At 39.5% G+C, this 25,000-nt stretch overlaps 2 protein-coding genes across 6 annotated transcripts in view; one reads left to right on the forward strand and one right to left on the reverse strand.

Moving 5' to 3' along the window:
- Positions 1-6,167, reverse strand: part of LOC115056405 (USP6 N-terminal-like protein) — a 19,631-nt gene extending 13,464 nt beyond the window's left edge. The window contains exon 1 of one of the 2 annotated variants that reach the window (XM_029522811.1): positions 4,250-4,290. In XM_029522811.1, coding sequence (XP_029378671.1) covers positions 4,250-4,268 — 19 coding nt within the window. In that variant the 5' untranslated portion in view covers positions 4,269-4,290. Of the gene's footprint in view, positions 1-4,249; positions 4,291-5,952 lie in introns of those variants that run through there. The other variant, XM_029522812.1, reaches the window with a different exon arrangement.
- On the forward strand, positions 6,165-23,854 carry cpt1ab (carnitine palmitoyltransferase 1Ab (liver)). Of its 4 annotated transcripts, none has more exons than XM_029522815.1 (19): positions 6,165-6,257; positions 11,680-11,844; positions 12,325-12,467; positions 13,512-13,683; positions 14,130-14,231; positions 14,591-14,728; positions 14,830-14,907; positions 16,155-16,262; positions 16,874-16,961; positions 18,763-18,958; positions 19,181-19,369; positions 19,476-19,581; positions 19,943-20,059; positions 20,486-20,650; positions 21,164-21,295; positions 21,409-21,561; positions 21,877-21,990; positions 22,119-22,211; positions 22,309-23,854. In XM_029522815.1, the coding sequence occupies exons 2-19, from the start codon at positions 11,704-11,706 to the stop codon at positions 22,390-22,392; spliced, it is 2,319 nt and encodes a 772-aa protein (XP_029378675.1). In that variant the 5' UTR covers positions 6,165-6,257; positions 11,680-11,703; the 3' UTR covers positions 22,393-23,854. The 4 variants fall into 4 exon arrangements, with proteins under 4 accessions (XP_029378675.1, XP_029378673.1, XP_029378677.1 ...); XM_029522813.1 differs by lacking the exon at positions 6,165-6,257 and adding an exon at positions 8,974-9,128; XM_029522817.1 differs by lacking the exons at positions 6,165-6,257; positions 16,874-16,961 and adding exons at positions 8,974-9,128; positions 17,429-17,513.
- Positions 23,855-25,000: the final 1,146 nt, after the last annotated feature.

The raw sequence follows: 25,000 nt of genomic DNA on the forward strand, positions 1-25,000 counted from the left end.
AAACTCAGTGCTAACCTTCACTTGGCTTTAGGTTAGGTAAGAGGCATGTGCATCAGTAATCGGACATCTTGATGTCTTGATCTGAAACCTCAAGTGAAACTCCATCAGGGTGTGGGATGTTTACACAAGCACGAGTGGCAGAAAGTAACTCAGTTACACTCACTGGGCTGAAGACTACATCATCCTGTTTCATTCCAACTAAATGTGGTTTCTCAATTAAAACACTTAATTAGAAGCCTTACCCCAGTGTTGCACTGAAATCCCAAGGGACCAATTTATTGATCACAGAGATTAACACATTTTCTCTTTCACTGAATATGTGCTTTGAGGGAGGCACTTAAAAATCCAAATTGCTGATGGCATGATGAAGCAACAGACGACAAATATTTAGCTCGCCCTACCACTGGATGATTAGTCGATGCCATGTGGTCAGCCAAAGAACTTACTGGCTCCCAGATAAGACAAGCTTGGGCAGACTTTCAAGAGTGTTAACCACATACAACATACTCCCATACTCTGCTGATCTTACATTGAATCTGTGCCATTTACTATCACTCTGTTAAATAAACCATACTTTTTATATAAAGTATAGCATTCATGTTTGTGCAATTCCTTCTTAAGCGGTCACAATGAAATAATTTCTATAGTCACTATAAATGCGATTGACAACAATTAACTTCAAAGAATGCTCTGCATTAAAGGTTGTTATTATCCCTCCCATTACAATAACGCAATGCTGTAGACTTGCCTTGATTTTTGAAAACAACATCGGTTCAATTCAGACAAGGAAGGAGGCTAACAAGCAACCACATGGCTCCAATTTCCACATGAAGAAGTCTTAAGTCCCAGATGGCTTCAGAGTTCTAGCTTCTAATGGATGTCAGACACACAGTGTGTGTATGTAAGCAAGTATGTGTCTAAAAGCAGCACAAAATGAAAAGGGAAAATTAGAGAGAGCTGCACAGCTCAATTGCGATCATTAAGGGGTTCCTGTGTTTTCAGCAGGCGAAAGGTAGCTCTGAAAATGGATCAGAAAATGTTTTATTTAATACAGATGCCAATTAACTTCACCCTCATCTGAACTTAAGCTCTTTTGTTCAGTTCCTCTGAAACATGACATTGATATGTTGGATAATGAAAGATGTGTTATACAGAGTACGTTCTCCATACACTAGAAATCACCAAGTCACCCCACAGGAAATGGAGGCAGAATGGCATTAGGTGTTCAACACTGACCCTTTATTTAGAAAGTATGAACTCAAAATGAAATTTAAAACACATAATAATGCTACTCAAACTGGATCACAGTAGCCTCAATATTCTAGACTTTATCTTGCACCATTTTCAATCAACATGGTTGAAATTATGACCAGTCACGTCAATAAAGTTAAGCTGTGTCAGCATCATCTGTGTGCATTAGAACATGAGTGCAAAATAAAAGCCTCAGACAATCAAACATGTGTTTTGCAGGTGTGATGGTGCATATGGACAATAGAAATTTGTTTATTTCTCATCCCAGTGGTTTCCCCTGAGGACTTGGTAAAAACTCATGCCACAGTAAAGCATGGCAACGAGTGTGCTTATTTCCTCTGTTCTTATAGACCATTGTAGAGTAAAGTATGTTATTTACATTCAACAGAGACAAACATTATTATAACTAGAGCAGAGATAATGTAACTTTTGGAAAACTTGATAGTGGGCCATTAACTCTCTTCAACAAGAAATTCCTTGTCTGTCTTGCTGTCTGAGGTTATTCTCCTCCTGTCTCCCTCTCGCTTTCCTTTTTTTGGGTACAGCTGTAGTGTTTGTTTTTATGCATAAGAAATAGCTGCAATACAGACAGAGACTGTGTGACCCAGGAGCGAAACATCCAGGGGCTGGGGAAAAGCACAAGGCTCAGAATAGTTGCTGTCCCCAAGAGATTCTTTGACCCTTCTCCATGCAATATTATCACTGTCAGTGTGCCTCGTCCTTTTTCCAAAGCTAAGTACACCAAACACAGATTTACTTAAAATACTCATAAATGCGTCTCAGAGGTCTAAAACCTCACCATACATCTGACCCAGCCTGAGAACCGTCTCTGCTTCCTTGCTGCTACCTCCCCTGTTACCTGGGGGGAGGGGGTCATCTAAATATAACAATGACCACACAGTGTTTTAGATGCTGGAGTAGCGGGCCAGCCAGAGAGGACGCAATTCCCAAAGTGGCAGCACTTTTTTCCAGGGTGGTATGAGGGGACAGGAATGTCAAGGGAACAGTATTCATAAACACAAAACCACAGGAACCCTGCTGAGAAAACCACATTCTCGTATGAATCCTCTTCCTAGGACAGATGGAGTAATAATACAAACTGCAAAACCAAGAGAAAGTTTTCACACAAAATTTCACTACGTAGTGGTATTACATTACAAACATGTTCCATTATATTTGAAAAGTGATGTAAGCTTGAATTATTAAAGTATTAAAACTATTAAACTCATATGATTAAAGAAAGAATATGGGATATTCACAATGTTGTTTTTCTCCAATGGTAATTTTGCACAGCAATCTTCATTAGCAACAACAAGTAGAAAGTCCCAATGCATCAATAAACTCAGAAAACCATGAAATATGACACATCTTCCACTGCCTGTACGCCACTAAGATCCCCTCACTGCAACTCAGCATGGCACTAGTGTTTACAATGCCAAACATGATAAATAATTTAAGTAGTCAAGCACAAAGAAAACAAGTTATCCAATGAAAAGGGCCCAACCAGGTGAAAAATTAGCTGGTCTTGAGTCTAAAACTAGGCAGAAATTATGCTATGTTCACTTATGCATGCTCTACTGGTGATTTGGTTTCATAGTTTTCATGTACAAGTCATGTTTACAAGTACAGAAACAGGGGATTATGGTACATGGGTGAAGGACAGTTTTATACTTGATGGAAAGAGTAATTTCATCTTAGTTCAACCACAGAAGGAGATTAAGTATTTGAAGCAAAAACAAATTTGAACTGTCATGTAAAAAGGAGCCAAAATTTGACAAAAATCTTAGAGGGGAAATCCTAACATACCCCTGTTTTTGGGTTAAGATCCTATGGAGCCATCACACTTCACTTTGGTTGTGTGGCATTATGTTTTCAGCGTGAGTGGCAATCTACCACATTCACCTCTTCACATTCATGTGACCTCAATATAGCCAAGGACATAGTGAGAGGAATAAAAGTGGGTCATTTATAGACAAACTAGCTCATGCAAATGTCTTGTTGGATTCTGACAGAGGCTTGTGCTACAACCAAAACATAATAGGCCAATTCATAATGGTGATCTTTTATTATTGCTTTGTTTGGAAAGTAGGGTTGCAAATAAAAATTATTTTCACATTAATTAATACGAACTTTTTATGAATAATGATTTAGTCAGTGACAAGACAAAATTGACAAACACAAAAATTCCAGATTCCAAGATTAATACTTGCTTTGTGTCACCAAAAGTTCAAATCCATTATTATGCTTTGGTGTATGAATATCTCATTACAGCACTAAAAGTCACAATCATCTCTGATGAAGGTTGGGTTTACAAGAATATTGGAATTTGAAAAAACTGCTCTGTGGAGTTTGCATGTTCTCTGGGTCAACAAAGACATGGAGAATTCATGAATGTGAAAGTCAATGTAGCACTGAAGTGTGAATATGAGTATCCCAGACTGCCCCTGTCGAGGATTACCCTTACCTCTTGCAGTGTGTATGGTGACAGAGGCTCTAAATTGTGAGAGGATATCTCCAGAGCTACACTGAAAGGCTAAAGCCTTTCTGTCTCTTTCATTGATGGCAAATGCTTCACTATTTGGTTTGTTTTGTGACAGTGGTGTGTTTGTAGACTCTTGACATCCATTATAAAGCCGCTATTCAGGCAGACAAAAAGGCTATTGATCCCCCTCTACAGAAAAAATATTATCACAGCAGCATACAATGAATGCCACTGATTGAAAATTATGATGGGACCAGGGATCAACAAAACATTTTGTGATCGGGAAAATATTGGTTAAATTGTTAATCAAAGTAGAACCAAACTTATTGTTCGCTTCACCAATGCAATTCTTTCATCCCAGAAATAAATATTTATCAATGCTTTGTTAAAGCAATGCAATGCTGACTTATAAAGGAAAAATTAAAAAGACTTGATCACAACACTTATTGTGCTAAAAATGGCTAAGGCTGATGACTGAAGTCCATTCACAGGCATAAAAACTAAATAAATGCTCACATGTTTCTGCCTCACACATGGCTCACATCCTCTTCGCTTCAGCAAGGGCAGTCAGATGTCTGTTTAAGAGCCTTAAAGCTTCCTGCAAATAATAGCTCAGTATTTCTTACAACAAAAACTGTGAAGCTGGATTCAGCTTTTCAATCCAGACCAAGGATAGATTTTTCATGTTTAGATAAAAAAAAAAAGTGATACAGATATAAATTGAGCCATATATGAAGCACATCATTTCTATAACATGACACGTTTTTAAATTGCCGTAATTGTAAATGGGGCATTAGGATTGGCCGGCTCAATGGAAGTTCATCTTGCAACAATGGTTGTAAGTGCTACAGAAGTCAACAATCAAACTGTTTAACAATAGCAAGAACACGGCGGAAAAGGGGTACTCAATGCCTGAGAGAGCAATTCTCAGGGATCTGTTTGGAGATATACATTTCATGAAAAAACAGGAACAATGCTGTCACCTTCCCAAAGTGGGGTTTCCTCTTCAAACCACAAGCACAGTGTCAGACAGTGAGACACACAAATAGTTGAACTGTAAAAACTGTTTGGTTAAGCTATAACCCTGTGAACAGACATGGGTACTAAGCGAGGGCGATATCGTGTGTGTGTTTTTGGACTGTCGGCTCTGCATTAGCTTCATGCACATCTGCAACATCAGACAAAAACACAGTGGGGTTGGGGGGAGGTTGACAATAAAACAATGAGCACCAGACATCTGGCAGAGGATGAGAGCTAGATCCTGCTGGAGATCTGTGACTCAGACTGTCTGTAACCTCCCCCACTCCACAGATGAACCAGTGAGCGGCCCAGTTAACCTACCAAAGGGGACCATGCATGGCATGGCATGGCATGGCATGGCATTCAGGCTAGTCGCTGGCCAACTTCTGCTGGATGCTGGGGTATCAGTGGTCTGTGTGGTGAGTTATGCAGCCTAAAATCCTGGCTTCCCCAATGACAAAAAGTATGTCTACTTCTCCAAACCGACTCCATTCCCTGACAGGAACATCTCAACATCTCACACTAATTTCGCATATATTAACTCGAGATGACTTCAAAACAGAAATGGATTGAAAATGTCTTCATATCCAGAAGCAACAACTAAAACAGTAGGAAAAAAAAAGAAATACTATCCATGTTGGAATAGATAAGCAGACCCCATCGTAGATACAACCCCACCGTCCTCACCAGGGGTTTACAAATCACTCACTCAACTGCTGGAAAGTCCGTCAAGAGTGATGCAAAAAAAAAAAAAAAAATGAGAAAAGAGAAGCGCTCATTTACCGTCCATACCACAGACGGTCGGTTAGCCAAGACACCTACTGTTGCACCAAACAGTGAGTTCCCAGAAAATCAATTAGTACAAATAAACCTCCATCTCTGCAGATCACATGTGTACGAAAACGTTAAATGTGACGCTCTCCACGCGAGCGAGCAGCCGTTAGAGCGGGGACAGTTTCCTCTGTCGGTGTGTGTAGAAATGGGCGCGTTGTAAAAAAAATAATAATAAATAAATACAAATATTAATTATAAAATTACACTGAAAATATTGATTATAAAAGAGAAATAAAAAGGAGCAGTTAAAGAGTAAGCAGGCGCCATGTGTAATGTGGCCAAGCGCTGATAACGGTTACAAAAAAAAAATGGAGAGGAAGACTTCTCAGTTTGTTTGGACGCTAACAGTTTTAACAGCAACTTACCGTTTGGTGTGATTTCCCTTCAGCTGCTGCTCTGAACCGACGACTACAAACTAAGTCCACTATTCTCATGCTTCTCCCTCCCCACCTCCGCCGTCCAGGGAAGCCGACTGTCGACCCGAACCGAGGGCGGTCAAACGGAGTCAGCCCCTCCAGCCCACCTACACATGCCGGAGCTGGTCGCAGCTGTCTGCTAGTGACAGGACGACGCGCGAGCGCGAGGAGGAGGAAGAGGCGGGGGCGCGCGGACAGACAGGCAGAGGAGCGCGCGCGGCTCGGCGTCTGATGTGTAGTCGACCCTCGAAACGGTGAGACGTTATCATTTGTGTTTGTGGTGTGTGTGTGTGTGTGTGTGTGTGTGTGTGTGTGTGTGTGTGTGTGTGTGTGTGTGTGTGTGTGTGTGTGTGTGTGTGTGTGTGTGTGTGGCACGGTTTCGTTTTGCTGCACAATTATAAAATAACGCACGAGTCGAACTTATTTCCTGTAGATATTTGAATGTATGTTGAATATAGATGAAGTTTTGCTAGCTGACTGTTGAATGTTAGTTAGCAGTTGTCGCGTTAGCCTTATTTGGTTGTTGACAAGTGTGAAGTTTAACAGCTTTATTTAAGAGTTTCACAGCATTAGCTTCGTTGATAGTTATGCATTTATCCTCTTGTTTCTATTATCTTGTCTGTTTATGTTCGATTCTAATGCCCTTTGATTGGCCCCCGGAGATGAATAAAGTGATTTTAATGGAATTTAAATAGTTCTGAGGAAATCTGTTGGATTTATTAAGCTAAATCGCAAAAAAAGTTATCTTGCGCCCTCTGTGGGATAAATAAGGAACATGTATGAGATACTAGGCTTGTGTTTTAAGAATATTTAGTATCTGATTTTGTTTGTTTTTAAAACATAACGTTTTCTCAAGACAAACCCATATTGATATTTCATTCACAGACTGTTTCATTACATTTGTTTAACTCTAGTTTTATGAACCTGTTCGTTCTGTTCAGTTTAGCACCCTTTTGTGTTTCATCCCTGAGTGGGGAAGAGCTGATAAAAACTGACAAAGACTCTGTAGATGATTATCTACCGTCGCCTGGTTAAACTGTCAAAATTATAAGAAGGTCATGTCACAGACATGTGCAGGAGCAAAATGAAAAAAAAAAAAGAAATTTTAATCTTCACATACAGGTATGTTGCATTAGTGATTCAAATGGCTGAGATGTTGAGCATATGTTCTAACAGTTTTAATGGTTTGCCTCACTGCCAAGGTGAATGTTTTCTATGAAATAAGACTCTACATAAGTCACATTGAATCAAAGTCAGAAAATTGTTTTGAGGAAACGTGAAAAATATATAATGAGGTAGAATCTGCTTATAATGAAGCAGGAACTATAATTCAAGTCTGTTGTGAAAAACAAATAGCAAATACACCTTAAACACAGAATCAAAATATGCAAGTGTGGCATGTGCAAAGTGGACTCTGGAAAACTGCATTTTGAAACGCTACTTACAACCTGGTTACGATCCACAGGCGTGAAAGGCCAATACTTGTAGTTTTTCCGCCAGATTTTGATCGTGTGTGTGTGTGTATAAAGATAAATATACTACTACCTACCTGCAGTAGTTCCTCACTGTGTCTAAATGTATTTTAGTCTTGTGATGTCCTCCAATACCTCTCTACTGGTATTTTTTCAATGAAAAATTAAGATTAAAAACATAATAGTTGATCATAAAAGCAGCCATAGCTAAGTTCCATTCAGCTCCTTCTGTTTCTGGATATTGTGCATATTGACATACATGACCCACTTGAATAGAGAAGCGCGAATGTTACTGTGGTTGGTAATTTCTTTGTTTATTCTAATGCAGCCTATACCAATTTAGTTCATCTCTATTTTCTGGCTTCTGGCAACATTACAGTTTCTGTTGTGAAAAGTCCATACATGATTAAGTACTACCAGTTCTACCAGTACCAGTTCTGACAGTGCAGAGCCAAAAAGGCACTTGTTGTTGATTTGAGGTTTAACTTGATCAGAGCAGCCCTTGGAGATTGCTGAGATAATGAAACTGGTCATACTCCATAACCTGTACCAGGCGCTACAAAAAAAAAAAAAAAAAAAAAGCTTACAGAAGTTGTGCTTGCAGTTTGGCTATGCATTGGATTGCTATGTCAATTTGGCATAACTGCCACTTGAGCAAATGACAAGTGGCCTGTCCAAAAAAGGGTTGTCATTGGGAGGGGAGAACATATATAACACCGAAGACAGCGCAACAGTGGAAGAGGTATGGTAATTAATCACATGACAAATAAATGGCATTTCATCTGCATGTGCCAGTTGTAGAGTTGATGTTGCTTTGCTCCCTGCAATCAGAAGAAGAGTCTGTGTTTCATGACATCAGTAACCAGGGGTTTTCCTACAAGCTTTTAGCTGTTAGCTCCACAAGAGTAACTGTGTTCCAAGGACAATGTGTTTGATCACATGTACAGGGTGTTACTTTGAATGGATTTACAACCTATATTACTGCAAATCATCTTTTGTATACTTGCTGCGAAGGTTTATTCATGGTCTTTCTTTTTTTTGTTTGTTTTTAATTGAGGTATGGTGCAGCATCATGCTGGTTAGTCTTGGTTATTCCTAACTTCTTACACTGACACCATTGTTCTCTTGAGAAACTCCAATGCACTGTCTCCTGCAGCCGTCTCAAGATTGGTGCCTCGTCACAGTCCCAGCACTGAGCTATTCAGGCAGTTCCTTCCACTTCCTGGCTTATTTTTGGCCCAGATGTGCATTATCACACCTCTTTGACAAGCGTGTGCCTTTCTAAATTACACCCAATCAGCTGAACCACAGCTGAGCTTTACCTGGTGTTATGGTAATGGCTCAATGGGATATTACACTTGTTCTGGGTTGGGGTGTTGAAAAAGATCATTTTTAGTGTGCACAATAAGTGATATTGAATTTGAATGTACTGTATCACGAAGGACCTCAGGGTGGCACTATTTTCTAATATGACTCGTAGGTCATCCAGGGGAAAGAAATGTGACGTACTTGAAGGGGGCAGGCGGTGTGGCGGTGTATACAAGTCACTGCTTCCATTCATCCAGTGTGTATAGCAGAACCTCCCCGACTAAGCCAGGCCACATCTACAACAAAACACAAAGCCCTTCTCCCTCAGACTAAAAGAAAGGGTCGGTGAGTAAATGAAAACAGGCTCCGTGTTGTGCTGGTTTCGAAGGTCTCTCTGGAGTTGTTGTTTTTATTTTTTTGTTTTGTTTTGTTTTTTTTTTTTAACTGCAAAAATGGCTGCAGGGCTTCTGGGGAAAAGAGACACATCGACAAGTTCATCAGACTCTGAAGGCTGCAGCTTTCTCGGGGCGTTGCGTTTGCCTGTCTGCGCAGCGCGTTGGGCCGTGCGGTGTTTACATGACTTTCCTTCGCACTGACCGGGCGCATTCAGAGCTTATTTTGGATGTTCATGTTCACAACATTTTTTTTTTTTTGTCTTGACAAAGTCAGACATTAATCTCATTTGAATGCGCATGGAAAAAAAGCAAAAGGTTGTGAAAATGTCTGGCGGAAGAGGCTTCGTCTGAATATTATACAGTAAACATTTAACTCAAGACTGAGCTGCTCTGTATTTTGATTTTTACATTTCACAGTCCAGGAAGCTCTCAGGCGGCAAATGTAGGCAACAGACCAAATAAAGGTCACTCATGACAACTACCTGACTAAACATTATCTTATATACTGAGTGATGGCACAAAAGAATATGTCTGTACCTGACAACGACCTAAAATGTATAAAAGAGAAATTAAATAAAAATTATGGTATGGCATTTTTGCAAAAGTCAACTGCCAGTGAAGGTCAGTAAAGGCTGATTTCTCACGGTGTCCTCAGTGTAAGAGCGTTTATAAAGATTAAAATCAGTTTTTATTCACGTTTTATTTCATAAATGAATAACTATAGCTCATAACGGTGGGGGTTGTTCACTACTGACATAATTTCACACACACCACGTGGGTGGGGTATTTGATATAGCAGCGTACAAAGGTAACCTACATTTTGCCTGGTGTATTTTTTTTTTTTTTAAGTGATGTTGTGTGTCGCATTAAAGGCATTGGTAATAACTGGGAAAAAAGTTTAATGAGCTGGATTATGTGGCATTTGATGTCTGGGAGGAGGTGCCATAATTACAAACTGACGTTAGACTGCGTTTTGTATCTGCTGTGAAATATAGAAAAACTGACAAACGCCGATTATACAATATCCAAAGCAAAAAAAAATTATCTGTATATATATACATATATATATGCATAGACCTGTTGTATAGACTTGTTGCATTTGTAAGCATACAAAAATGAATGTGTAGACTGTGCAGTCGTCGGTTTTTCCCGGTATCTAGGCGGCGGAGCGCTGCGACCTTTCCCCCAGTTTCTGCAGCATAGAGTGGATCATGTGACGCAGGAAAGTATCTGTGGGGGGGGAAGGGACTGGCTGCTGAAACACCGATTCGTTGATGCTGCTCCTTCCGGGAACTGAAAAGGTAGCAAAGACGTGTCCTGCTTTCAGAGTGCTTTTTTTTTTTTTTTGCCGAATGGTATTAAGAAAAAAAATAGAAAAGAAGAGAAATAAAAAAAGAAATGGAGCCTTCGTAAGTTAGAAACGTAGAAAACGTAGGACTTCTGCAGCTTTTCAGGAGAAATGCTGCTGCAGCCGAGACGACCTGACGCGACAAGCCCTCATGATGACATGTCAGAGACAAGCGTAACACCGCCCCAGAAAGACTCTCCCTGCTGTTCAAAACTTTGTTTTATTTGTACTGGTGGTTATATGTCCGACAGCAAGTGAAGGCAACTGGCACCTATCAATCCTACTACACCCACAGTCTCATCATCCAGCCTGTGAGTGTGTGTGAGACATGTCACTAACTGTCATTAACAGTGAACCTAATAGCCTGTGTAACCAGTTTGTGGAGGGTTAACAGATGTAACAGCATAGTCACCTCCATTTGCATCTCTTTTGGTGTCAGCTTGCAGCAACCAAGCTGAACCCAAAAGAGATGATGCAGTGACTGAACACATAAACAATAACCTGATATATATACGGGCCTTTTTTGCTCACAATGTTTCCCAAAAAAAAGGATTTACGCATTTTGTGAATATGTCCGTACCCTATAATTACTAATGCTATGCTTGTATAACCATAAATAAATAAATAAATAAAATAATAATCACATTTCTTTAAATATTCTGCTCTAGTTCTGTTTTATGGGTTTTATGTTTTTATATGTAGATTTCTGTATACAGAATCAGGAAGGTCAGTTTTAGCCACGATATTTATTCCACATTTGACTTATTTCAGCATTGTCATAATTATTAACACTAATCCCAATGTTGTTTTCAAGTCTGTAACTAAGAATCAGTCAGAAACCTTTCCACCCCAGAGACCATCAAACAACAAAGAGTTAAAACTGATTAAATACAGGCTTGTTAATAAGGATGAAAAGAAACAGTGACAGGAGGCAGTAATTTTCTCTTGTTCTCTCATACAGTTTGAGATTGGTATCCATAACAACATGAATGTACTCAAGGGAAATTACATTTGCAAAAGCATCAACCAAGAAAAGCTTGTAGGATAAAAATTTAAGTGGTGCAGTATTTGTAAAGAACACATTTTATCTTCAGTGTAAACTCAGATGATATTTGCACATCACTAATTTTATTTTCTTGCACTTCCCCCTCAGTAACCCCGTGCAGTAGTAGCTACCATGGCAGAAGCTCACCAGGCGGTGGCCTTTCAGTTCACCGTCACCCCTGATGGAATCGACCTTCAGCTGAGTCATGAGGCCCTTCGCCAGATCTATCTCTCTGGCCTCCACTCCTGGAAGAAAAGGTTCATTCGCTTCAAGGTGAGAGGTGTTGGATGTACAGGAGAGGTGGACCGTTGAGTTGCTGTTACTCTTGTTTCTTTTCATGTATGTTTTTAGTTAAAAACCTGAATCATGACTGCCCCAGTAGCATTACTGTTTTTATATATCGATTGCTGGCCTGCTCTAAATCTCTTTTGGATGTTCATGGGTTACATTAACTCACTCGGACTAGAATGTCACACAAACAACCAGCAATGACAATAACCTTCCTTTTTGTTCTGTGTTTATAACCTTTGGCCTAGTTGTCTCTTTATGTGCTGTCATTCTGAGTCATTCAAAGACCTGCTGGCATTTTCACATATTCCTCATTCATTATTTGTTTAGAAGCTGGCACTTAATGAGAGCCCACATATCTCAGCACAGAGATAATATGATATGAATTATAAAAGGCGCTTTGAAAATCATTTTCCATCATGGCTGAATTTTATTATGTCTCCATTTGGTTGACTTTTTCCACAGAATGGGGTAATGACTGGTGTGTACCCAGGCAGCCCTGCTGGTTTCATGATAGTGGTCGGATCCTACATGTCCTACAATAAATATAAACAATTGGATCCCTCCCTGGGATTAATTGCCAAGCTCGGCCAACACATACCTATCAGGTAAGGCCACTGGTCCTGTTAATACACAACATAGTGTTTAATTTGGGTTCTTTTCAATTCTTTGCCTTGTAGAATAATGGTGAACCTCAAATAGCTGTAATCATGTTGAGACATAATCACCATGCATATTTATTCACAGTTGCAGTGCTCAAGAATAAGGCCTTGAGTAAATGTAGTAGGAGGATTGGTGAGGTTCTGTTTCATTAGTTCAATAAGAGAAGTTACTAGGCTTAGTTGGACATTATGTAAGAGATTGTTGACACATGTAGATATTTTTACAATGCAACCTTCATCAGAAGTCATTAAATAGTTTATTGTTTATATGTGTTTTATCTCATTCCAAAATTATGTTTTGTTCTTTTTGTCCACTGCGTGTCGTTGTAAACACACTGATCATGTGTGGTGATACACTGCAATAGCTCCAGTCCATATAAGGCTTTAATGTCTATGATCAATAGCCCGAGGATTTTTTAACATTTTATTGTTGATTATGTTGTTCAACTTGTAATTGGCAGAAATATCTGAAAGTTGTAGATTATAACTAAAAGCATTTGTTACTCTTACATTGTTAATATAGATAAAGTTGATAAAAATGTTTCATCTATGACTGAGGTTGTACAGAGTAAAGGATCAGTATTAGTATTATATGTATATGTGTGTGTATTAATGTTTTAATCCTGCCAAGGTAGATGATGTGCATCTATCTATTTTGGTCAACTGCACTTTGTACTGAGCTAAATCTGGGAGCCGTTATGACATATATTGTCCAGAGTTTCTATTGTGCTGTTTATTAATCGGCCAATCGTTTAGACTTGAAATTTGAGTGGTTGGTGTTAACCCTCCCCTGCTATACCTGTCATATAAATATTCTTGTTTCTTTATAAAATGGAAGATTAATTTACCAATCTATTCTTTAGTCTCGTTATAGTCAGTTACTATAAAATCAACCTTCAAAGGGATGGATTTACTATTGTTGTTCTCCCTTTCTGTATCTCTGTTCTAGTCTCACTATCCTTGTTTTCATCTCTCTGTCTCTGTCCACAGCCGATATATGTCCACAGACAGCCAGAGGATAGTTGGTGGTGTTCTGGTGGGCACAGGCCTGTGGGTCACCATCATCATGATAATGAGAAATGTCCTCAAGTGCCTCTTGTCATGGCATGGCTGGATGTATGTACGGCATGGCTCTACATCCTGGTCTGCTCGTCTGTGGATGGTGAGCAAATGAATGGATCCCACTGTTGAAGTGGCTTTATAATACAGCTATTCAAGAATGCCAAAGTTGCTCTTTCCCACCCGAGTAAATAATGCAGTTTGTGAATAGGAGAAATTGTCAGAACTAGGGAGAGTCAAGAGTTGGAAAAGACCTATTTAGCTCTTTGCTACACACTATACTCCACTTAAACTATGCACATTAGCATACATTTATGCACATAAATAAAATTGGGCCAAAGGTCATTATGAATTTATCATGCTTCCTTGAGATGTACACCCAGGTACACTTAATCCTATGTAAAGTTAATGCCATAACATACGTGCTCCTTAGTACGTAATATATTTTGTGCAGTGGTTGTGAGTTTGCTATTTGGCTACTACTGTGCAAGTGAAACACACACCTTTGCTTTGTTGTCTTCCTCTCATTTATCTGTTCTTCTCTTCCAGATTTTAGTGAAGGTGTTCTCTGGCAGGAAACCAATGCTTTACAGTTTCCAGAATTCACTTCCACGGCTACCTGTTCCCTCCATCAAAGACACCTGCAGAAGGGTAATTTCAACTTGTCATGTTACTTTTATTTAACCAACGCTTTTGTGTGCATTTCCTGATTGTTTGCAGTGGCATTAGTCATCAAACTTTAATGGAAGTTCCGATTTTCATTTTCTCATTTTCTTCTGAGATAAAAAGCAATGGAATTGAAATGAACTGCTTGTAAAGCAGTTTGCTTTACTTTTTTATTGCTTATCTCTTTCATGCCGCTGTTTGAGTTTTAAGGAAGTACTCGCAATGACATTCCACTCAACTTCACCACACCCTAGTCACATCCCTGTAGATTTCAGTAAAACGTCAAAGGTCTTCTCAGGTCTTGTTTAAATCTCATGGGTTCACTCTTTGTAATTGTGTTACAGTACCTGGATTCAGTGCGTCCGCTGATGGATGATGAGCAGTTTGAACGGATGAAGGGCTTGACTAAAGACTTTGAGAAGAACCTGGGACCAAGATTGCAGTGGTACCTCAAACTCAAGTCATGGTGGGCCTCCAACTATGTGAGTCAAAAGGAATTGCTCTCTGCTTTAACTCCAATCCAATTCATTACATATTCAAACTGCCAAAGCAGCGTGCCTTACAATGTTACCCTTTGTTTCAGGTCAGCGACTGGTGGGAAGAGTATATTTACCTCAGAGGTCGTGGGCCCATCATGGTCAACAGCAACTATTATGTCATGGTAAGACATCCTTTACAAACAATAATTTTCTTCATATAAGTTTTTCAAACCTTTTATACCATTAAGTGAGTTTGCCCCTCATGCAGCACTCTGACTTAGAACCTGTTAACTTTTAAACTTGAGTTAAATACAAGGGATTTTTCTCATTTATTGTTTACTTAAAATTTTTGAATAAAATAACCTCTAGAATGCACAATTTAAAGAAAAAAAAAAAAATTCAAATTTGACGTTCCACACTATTTGAGATGTGAACTAACATGTGCCCCTGAACTAAAGTCACATGACGACAGTGCAAACCCATTTTAGACCAACCCAAAAATTATATAAAATGTATAAAAAATTAAAAAATATTTACCTTTGTTTGTTGGAAGTACAGGTGTAGCCTCTTCCTTTACCCAAACCTCCTATTGTATGAATTTATTGCCATAGAGGCTTGCAGGCATTCGCTGAACACATCAACTCAGTGGACAAAAGCAGCAAGTTCATTAGAGATGATGTTAAAGATAACAACCTACCCTTTGCCAAACCTAAGTCCCAAGTCCAGTTGCTTTCGATTCAATTATTGGCCGGATATTGCCATAAATAATTTGTTTAAAAAGCCCTTGAATATTCAACTTTTTATACAGAGCCAGTAGTGTAATCTCATGTGGAATAATTTTGCACTGTTGGGTAGTAAATGTTTTCCAATGAATGGTAAGGATACGCACTTGGCGGCATAAATCTCCTGTCTCTGCAGAAATATGTAAATATAGTCTAAAAGGAAGTGTCTAATGGGGCGTTATAGAGTTTTACAGTCAAAGTTTCAAAATGCATCTTTGCTGAGAGGAAAGTGTCATGTACTTTCATGTTTGCGGTCATGGACTCAGTGACTTCAACGGTATAAGTAAAAGGAAGCTCACAGCTCCCTCTACAGGTTTCTGTCAGAATGGTCAGTAACATGCATTGGGGGGTGTTGCAGCGGGACAAGTCCAGGGCATTGCTTACAGTAATCATTACATTTAAAATGTTTGTTTTGCAGTTTATAAAACTGTCCCTGTAGGGGTCAGTAGAGCAGAAGTCAGGTCACAGTACATGTAAATACACTGCACAAATTACACCAAAATAACAACAAAGAATCACGGTAACGTTCGTGGGTTACGACTGGCATTTATAAGTCATCTCTTGTGTAGACTGTGTTTCTCATCAGTGTAACATGTAAAGGAAAACTTAACTTCTTTTAATTGTGATATTAATCTTCTTTTGTCCAGGATTTCCTATACGTGTTCCCCACCTCCCTCCAGGCGGCCAGGGCAGGCAATGTCATCCATGCCATCATGCTCTACAGGAGAAAACTGGACAGAGCCCAGATAAAACCAGTGAGTATAGAGCTCTTCTGTCTGCCTGTATCACTTTCTCAAAATACTTTTGTTGAATCCTGGATTATCCATAAATGTTTGTCTATGAAGTTTTGATCATAGATGTTATCATAGTGTGTTTGTCTTTCAAGTTTATATCACCAGCTGCTTATCTTTTACAACCTGTGCTTGCTGTGTTAAGTTTGTGATCCACAAGCTGACCTGTGATGAGGCAGACAATTGATGATGCCAAACAGATCATTGTGTGACTTTGGATTGAGCTATGCATTGTGCTTTTTGCTTGTTTTGATCAAAGTACAGCTGTGATTACAAGCTCACTAGCATTGTCCAAGTGAAGCTTCGTGAGTAAGGCTTCATGAATACTGATGAATTCCCTCGAAGCTTTTGTTGAGCCACATCCTTTTTAAAACTGCATGATGCTTAAGTGTAAATTCATGTTTTTGCCTTCATATAATACAGACACACACTACAGCATTTTTTTTTTAACAACACACAGCTCTCTGACTGTGTACATATATACAGACACATGCATGAGCTTGCGCTGTTACACACTTACATTCCTCTGTCTTTATTACTGTTTTGTCCCTTTGCTGTATCGGACGATGCGTTAGCTATACTTGCTGGCGAACAAGGTTCCTCTATGTTCGGCTCAGTGGGAGCGGATGTTTAACACCACCCGCATCCCTGGTTTGGAGACAGGTAAGAGGAGGGCACATCTCTGCCGTGTCCTCTGACCCCTCAGCTTTTGAACCTAGCTTTTGCTATAGCAATTGGAAACTCTTGACTGCTAGACTCATTCTCAACTGCACAACCCTGAAAAAACCCTACCTTATATTTGCTTTTGTAGGAGGAGATAGACTGATTCTTCAAAGATATTCATCATATCCCAAAAAAGATGCTATGTTTTAGTTCAAGTCTCACTGTTACACCAGGGTTTTGCTGTTGGCATTGAGCTAGTAGAGCACTGGTTTCTGGACCCAGCTCATTTGTCCTTTTCTGGCAGCTCTCCTCTTCCTTAAGACTGCTTATCAAACCAATCCTCATTGCTCCCCCTCCACTTCATCCATGCCCCTGCCCCAGTATGTTTGTTTCTGCTGCTGCTTTCTTGGGATATTAGTAAGTTAGTTTTATCATCTTTGTGTTTGACTCTCCCTTTTGCTTTTCAGCTCATGCTCCTACACACTATTCCCATGTGCTCAGCCCAATTCGAACGTATATTCAACACCAGTCGTGTCCCAGGTGTAGACACAGGTAGAGTCTTTAGCAGTGCGTCCTCCTCACACTACTCCTATTGTACTTCTCCTTGGTACAATCTTCCTGCTATTTTGTAATTTGAAATAATGTAAACTCAGTTAATTAATAATGCATGTGTGCTGTTCTGTGCACGTGTCAAGGACTAATTTGCACGTGACTGAAATCTAGTGTTTGAGAACGTGATACAGCAATTGCAATAAGGTAAGGTAAGCTATCACAATCCTGTCATCACAATTACTCCTTGGGATTGCTCAGGGGAAGGTGTTATTTAAAATATAATAAGTAGACTTAATGCTGAATTTTCATAATTACAAATGATTAAAACAAGATCGTTTTTGAAACTTATTAAGATGCAGATGCAAAACTGAGTTTTTAATTTGTGATACAGCATAAATTCTGGCCTACTACCAATACAAAAAAAGCTGGACGAATTTCATATAATTCAAATGCTGTGATATTGTCAGTTTTAAGTGCTTGTGATAGTTTGTAGAATTTGGTCAATAAAAAGACAGCAGTAGCTGATCCTTGTAAAGCATACATGGAGCCCTAATGGAGATTAAAACTGCCAGGGGTGTACTCAGGTACTAGAGAAAAAGTACAGTGGGTTAAGTATTACCTGGATGTGAGGTGGTGGTTGTTGCTCTTACAGTTGTTGTAGGTAACCTTTCCTTTATCTTTCTGTCAGGGCAATGTCTGTTTGAACATTAAGAGCATCACCAAAGCAATGTCGAGGCAATCAGGGCCTTTGAATTAGTTTCTCTTGGTTGTGCACAGTGCTGTTCAAACTAACATTGACCCATTTCATTACATTCCCACTTCTACCCTGTTCCCAAAGGACTTTGCCTTTTCCTTCCACGTTTCCTTCCTTCCACACCTCCCATTTCGAGCTGCTTTAGTTTTGACTAGTCACACCTCCGTTACATAATGTTGCTTTGAATTCAATTAAGTTTGTTTTTTTGTTTTTTTATAAAAAAGGAATATGTTGCTCACAACACATATCTGATATTTTTCACATCCCATCATTTTACCACTTTCACAAGAACTGGTAACTAATACTGCTATCATTCCCAGAAACAAAATGCTGTGACATTTAAGCTCCATTTAAATTTCTGTCTTTGTGTCCAAAACTATTTCATCACATGCAATTATAGATTATAAAATTCACCATGAGACATTTACACATCTACAAACACTTCCATCTACTTGCCATTTTTCTGTCACCTTACCATTGGTCCCTCTCTCCCAGACATCCTCCTGCACATGAATGAGAGCAAGCACATAGCTGTGTACCATAAAGGCCGTTTCTTCAAGGTGTGGCTGTTTTATGACGGACGCCTGCTGTTGCCACGGGAGATTGAGCAGCAGATGGAGAGGATCCTGTCAGATGAGTCAGAGCCTTTGCCAGGAGAAGACAAACTGGCTGCACTTACTGCAGGAGACAGGTGGGCGGTATTAAACAGAGAACCATGGACTCGTGATTTACATTATATAGAGTAACATGAATATAGGCAGAGAAATACTGTAAACAGATGCAAATGTAATTAATAAATATGGCAAAGCCCAATTAAAGCACATACATATACACATTTTCTTCATAACATGGAGTAGCTGTGGATTTTCTGTAATGTAATACGTCATGTCTCTTGTTTTCCAATGTTCTGCAGGACACCATGGGCAAAGGCCCGTGAAACTTTCTTCAGCTGTGGTAAGAACAAGCAATCGTTAGATGCCATCGAGAAGGCAGCCTTCTTCGTAACCCTTGATGATACAGAGCAGCGCTACGATGAAAACAACCCAATCACATCTCTGGACAGTTTTGCCAAGTCCCTGCTCCACGGGAAATGCTATGACAGGTGGGACATTTATACTGGATGTGTTTGTTCGCTGCTTGTCAAGGTTTGTGTGGTCCATTGTTATTGGTCAATAAATTAAATATGTTGTTGACTGGATTTCATTCAGATGGTTTGACAAATCATTTAACCTGATGGTGTTCAAGAATGGCACCATGGGTCTGAATGTAGAGCATTCCTGGGCAGATGCTCCAATCGTTGGTCATCTCTGGGAGGTACGTAGCTTTAATTTAAACCAGTTTCAAATGATCACATTGTCACATTTATTTTCTCAGAAATGTTTCTGAATAATTTACCTGTGGTTTGGCATTGTGTCAGAATTGCATTTCCTTCAACAAGCCCAATTAGGGTTTTATTCCTGGCTCAATACGGGGGGAGTGGCGGGGGGGTTAGGGTTAGTGAAAGTGATGTATCTCTTAATTACTAATCAGTGCCACCATGAACCTTCTGCACCAAGAATGTGGGGGAGGATACTGAAAGTGTCACAATTTTTATACCAAAAGTTTGAGGAACCATTCAATTTATTTTTTACATTTCAATTCAGCCAGTGCAACTAAAAGCTTGCCTGTTTTGCAGTATGTGCTGTCCATGGACCCTGTAAAGCTTGGATACACAGAGGATGGTCACTGCAAAGGGGAGCTTCACCCGAACCTACCGGGTCCCCAGAGGCTGCAGTGGGAAATCCCTGCTGAGGTCAGGCTGCTGCTGCTCTCTCATTCTGCAGGACTTTAGCTCACAAGCCTTGGCTTCCCTCTGCTGGTTATGTGGACAACATGCACCGATGTTAAGATTTGATTGCATAAATGTCGGGGTGTGTAGTTAAATAAAACTCCTGGGTTGTGTATATTTGAAAATTAACAAGTAAAGTTGAAATGAGTTGCTAGTTTAAGTAGTTATATGTAACAGATATGATTTTTAAGTTTTTTTCCAGTTTGTAGTTAAGTTATTGCATTGCATTGCATTTTATTCCCCCCTTTCGCTCCTATTTCCGGTCAGCCTCTGCCACTTACTGTCATCACAATAAAGGCCTGAAAGAAATAATACTTACAAAAATAACTGCAGTTTAATGTATATAAGGTTGATATTTTATCTAACATATCACTCTGTTCCTTTATCTAGTGTGAGGAAATCATTCAGAAATCCCTGACGTTGGCAAGGAATCTGGCTGATGATGTGGATAGTCACATCATCCCCTTCACTAATTTTGGCAAAGGTCTGATAAAGAAGTGCCGCACTAGTCCTGACGCCTTCATCCAGATCGCCCTACAGCTGGCCCATTACAGAGTTAGTACCGTCATCTCACTGGTTTCTTGGTTTGCAACTTACTTGGAACTCTTGGACATATTTATTTGTTTGACATTTTGTGACTTTAAAATCTTTTGCTATGTGGAATATACAAACATAAAAGTATTGTAAACATTGAAATAATTAAGCGTTTATACTCTGCAGTTTTGCAAGGATTGTGAGAACTAACTAAATCATTGATTACAATTATTGTAAGCAATTAGTTTTTTTGTAACATTTGTGGGTAAAACACTTTGGAAATGTCTTTATCCAGAGATGGATAAGATCCAGGCACATTGCTTTAAAAGTCCCAGCAGAGGGCAGTCAAAACTAAAATGATTAAAAGAACTGTAAAGCATTGTCAGAAAGTGATTTAATCTGTGCTGCTGCAGTTTTATTTTTAATTCAAGAGAAAATACAAAACACAACAAGGGCATATGAAAGGTCAGTAATTAAACATTCCCCCCCCTAATTCAAATTTGTCTTCATGTCCAACTCAAATTGTCTCAATAGGACAAAGGGAAGTTCTGTCTGACATACGAAGCATCCATGACACGTTTGTTCCGTGAAGGCCGAACGGAAACTGTGCGCTCCTGCACAATGGAAGCCTGCAACTTTGTTAGATCCATGATCAGAGATGAGACGGTAGGTCTGAACAAGAGCAAGCCACCCTTGGTTCAGAGTCACTTATACTCCCAGATTAGTTTATCATGCTCGTCGGTTGTTTGCCATGTTTTGACTCTTACCTGTCCACACAGAGAGAAGAGCGCCTAAGGCTACTTAAATTGGCAGCAGAGAAGCACCAAAACATGTACTGTGTGGCTATGACAGGAGGAGGCATCGATCGGCACCTTTTCTGTCTCTATGTGGTGTCAAAGTACTTGGGAGAGGACTCACCTTTCCTCAAAGAGGTATGAATTGTTGTAAGTTGTTGTGAGATTTCTGCTCTTAAAAATGGCCTTTGTCAAATTGTCCATATAAATCGGAGCAGATTAGGGTCTGCTTTCTTGTTCATTTATTAAAAAGGCCATTAGCATCTCCTCATTACTTGAAACAGTGAGTATAACTTCACAGTGATGGTCTTAAACCAGTTTTATAGTAGTCCTAGACTTTTATTTACTAGTTGGGCATTGTTTTAATTGCTCATAATATAATATTACATGGTCTTAGAATACAGTAGACTTTTTCTTTGATTCATGAATAAGCTTTGATGCCTTTATCTTTAGGTCCTGTCTGAGCCATGGAGGCTGTCCACCAGTCAGACGCCTCTGCAGCAGGTGGAACTGTTTGACCTGGTCAGACACCCAGAATATGTGACCTGTGGGGGTGGATTTGGTCCGGTGAGTTGGCCATCAGTTTTGAGAGCAATCTGTTTTATGCACATCTAAATTCAGATGGAAACCATCTCGCTGTAAAGGTCACATGCTCTTGGAAAACAACTAACTTTTCTTCCCTCTTCGTCCTAAAGGTGGCCGATGATGGTTATGGTGTCTCGTATATGATTGTTGGTGAGAACCTCATCAACTTCCACATCTCCAGCAAACACTCAAGCCCAGAAACGGTGAGTTCAGTTTTTCACCAAGTTTAAATGATCTCATGTCTTCTATTTTACATAGACACTTACTGAAATCCTGCTTCCTCCATTTGCTCCATTTCAGGACTCCCACCGTTTCGGTGCCAACATCAGACAGGCCATGCTGGATATTTTGAATCTTTTCCAGATTGACAAAAAAGAAAAGTGATTTCTCCCCTAGATGGGTGACAAAACACAAGACACTGTTTTTAGATAAATATGTATTCTTCCTAAAGCTTGTACAGAATCAAATGTTGGATTCCGGGGTTATTTATAAGTTAATTGATGTAAGAAATGTAAGAATTATTGGGAAGTATTGGGAAATATTGCTGTCAATGTTTGTGAGGCATTTGCATGTACTGTATGCATAGGACAGGGGAGGCTCTGGTGGTATTTTGGTTCAGGTAGTGCACAGATCAAAGTTTTTTGTTTTGTTTTGTTTTGTTTTTTTTTCCCAGGACTGTTCACACCTGTGCCTTATTCACCGAATAATGTAAAAAGGGCAGACAGAGCGGCAAATGAATGCAGCTCTCATCTTAGAACAAGTCTGTATCACTACATTAAAGGACATTTTGGCTGAAGCATTGTTAAGTCACATCATCCTATATTTCCATTACATTTTAAGTTGATAGATGGTGCAATGTTGTTGTTTGTCTTTGTCCCAATGTTTTAAAAAAACTATAAATCCCTTTTATTTAATCTCTTGCAGCACTTAGGTCATGGGCGACTGTATCAAGAAGTTCTCTTGATCTAAAGTATCATAACAAATTGTATGTTTCATGGCATCTATTAATTTCATATGACTTATTTTATATCATGAATTTTGGTTTAGTTGGGTTAACAGTTATAAGCTATAATTGCATGAATTCAAAATATCCAGCACTGATCTGGAAAGTGGCCCTTTATCAGTCTGATTCTGTATACCGATAGAGAAGTCAGAAGAGTTGCCCCCCCCCCCCCCCCAAGGAATCCCCATTGCCTTTTGATTTAAGTGTGCATACAGTTGGTGTGTTCTTTTCTACTGCAATAATTATTTTTTGATGTAGCGACAAAGGCAGATCACGTGTGCGTGTTTGTTGTTTTCTTACTCAGGTTTTACTAACTTGCCATAGTATTCTGTGCTGCTGGCTGCAGGATTGGGAGTGCTTATGCCGGCGTGTATATGTGCAGCAGTAGAAGCTGAGATGCAGTACAATGCCACGTGACCCCGTAGGGTTGTTGTTGTTGTTGTTGTTGTTTTTTTTTTTGTTTTTTTTTTAAGAGTGGGGAACTGTACTTGTTATACTCGGTTGTGCACTGCACGACTTGTCCTTTGGTTCAAAATAACAAATTCCTAACCACCTTGGTAGCCTTTGGTCAGATCAAGACAAATTAAGAAATTATCAACAAACTGTTAAGGTGCTGAATTTGTTGTTACCTTGTCACATACAGTAGTGCAGAATTGCTGAGTAGGTTTCTCCATCACAAGGATGTCATATGTAATAATGCATTTTTGTTATGATGTTTTCAGTTAATCATTATTTATTTTTTAAACCATGTTTTAACAGACAGCTGACAGCGTATTTACCAGCTGAACGCGGCAAATAATAACAATAAAGTCGAAGCTTTGCTGATTAAAGAACTGAGATAGATGAAATGCTTTCTTCTTTTTGTTCCGACAATTTTGTGATCACAAACTTTGCCAGTATGATGGCATGTTATCAATTGGCAGATAGCTCCAAACACAAAATTGAGTATTTAGTTATTCAATTGTTTTAAGATTTAGTGTAACTGAAATTCTGTCTGGCCCCAAAAGATGCAAAAAATCACCAAGATAATAATTTTTCATCTGTTGAGTCCCAAAAATGTCAAAGTCATTGCGGTGCTATGGGAAATGTTGGCTAACCACCAACATTAATTTTATGGCAGTTCATCCAAGAAATGTTGAGATATTTCAGTCTAAGTCAAAGCCAAGGACCAAACAACCAACAGGCATCACTATTCCCAGATCCACATCAATTTCTCCCCAAATTCTGAACCTTTCAGTGCTCAGCTTGGTGATCCGTGTGTTTGGCCAGCTAATGCCCTAAAAATCTACAAGCTCCTTGGTAACAAATTTTTGAAATGGCTCAACACAAAGCTCCCGTATCATGGTTCATCTGAAGGCCAACATATTGTTGGAGTTGTGGGTTTTTTTTATTTTTTCCTTTAGTTTTGACAAACCCCTTAAAAGCGATCTGATGTGAAAATGCGATCTTTCCTTTCATATATTGGCATTAACTAAATTAAGGGGAAGCTGTAATCTGCCATCTCTCCAGCTGTTAGGGCTCACATAGATGTCACCAAGAAGCCCATTTGCTCTCTGTGTGTATTAATAAGTCCTGCTTGTTGCATGTTCAGCTATTGAATTGAAACTGAAGATTTTGAAGGCATCGCAAGGTGACGGATTGCCGAGGAGGGCGCAGGCAGGAAGTGATTATTATATATGAAAGTTTCCCTCTTACTCCTGTGCAACCAATTCTCTCTCTCTCTCACACACACACACGCACACACACACGCACTACGATGGTGCCCCCGGCCTGATGTCACCCTGCCCTGGCCGATAGCAGGCTAGCATTTCCAGACTGCATTCCTGAGGTCTGCTTACTCCTCATCCACTCTGGGAAGCTGCAGTTTGGCTGCTTCAGAAAAAGGATCACTTTCAAGGGCAGCCGTTTGTATATGTTTTCTATTTATGTCTTTATCAAAAACTTGCGTGTCTTATGTTTCTGTGCATCAAGACATTCATTCCGATTTCC

This window comes from Echeneis naucrates, chromosome 16 (genome assembly GCF_900963305.1).
Source record: "Echeneis naucrates chromosome 16, fEcheNa1.1, whole genome shotgun sequence".
Lineage (NCBI taxonomy): Eukaryota > Metazoa > Chordata > Actinopteri > Carangiformes > Echeneidae > Echeneis > Echeneis naucrates.

Bases quoted from the DNA above. Each gene is read 5' to 3' on its own strand.
- cpt1ab (XM_029522815.1), top strand. From the start codon at position 11,704: ATGGCAGAAGCTCACCAGGCGGTGGCCTTTCAGTTCACCGTCACCCCT. The intron at 14,232-14,590 runs GTAATTTCAACT...ATTGTGTTACAG, and splicing joins TCAAAGACACCTGCAGAAGG to TACCTGGATTCAGTGCGTCC. The intron at 21,991-22,118 runs GTGAGTTGGCCA...TTCGTCCTAAAG, and splicing joins GTGGGGGTGGATTTGGTCCG to GTGGCCGATGATGGTTATGG.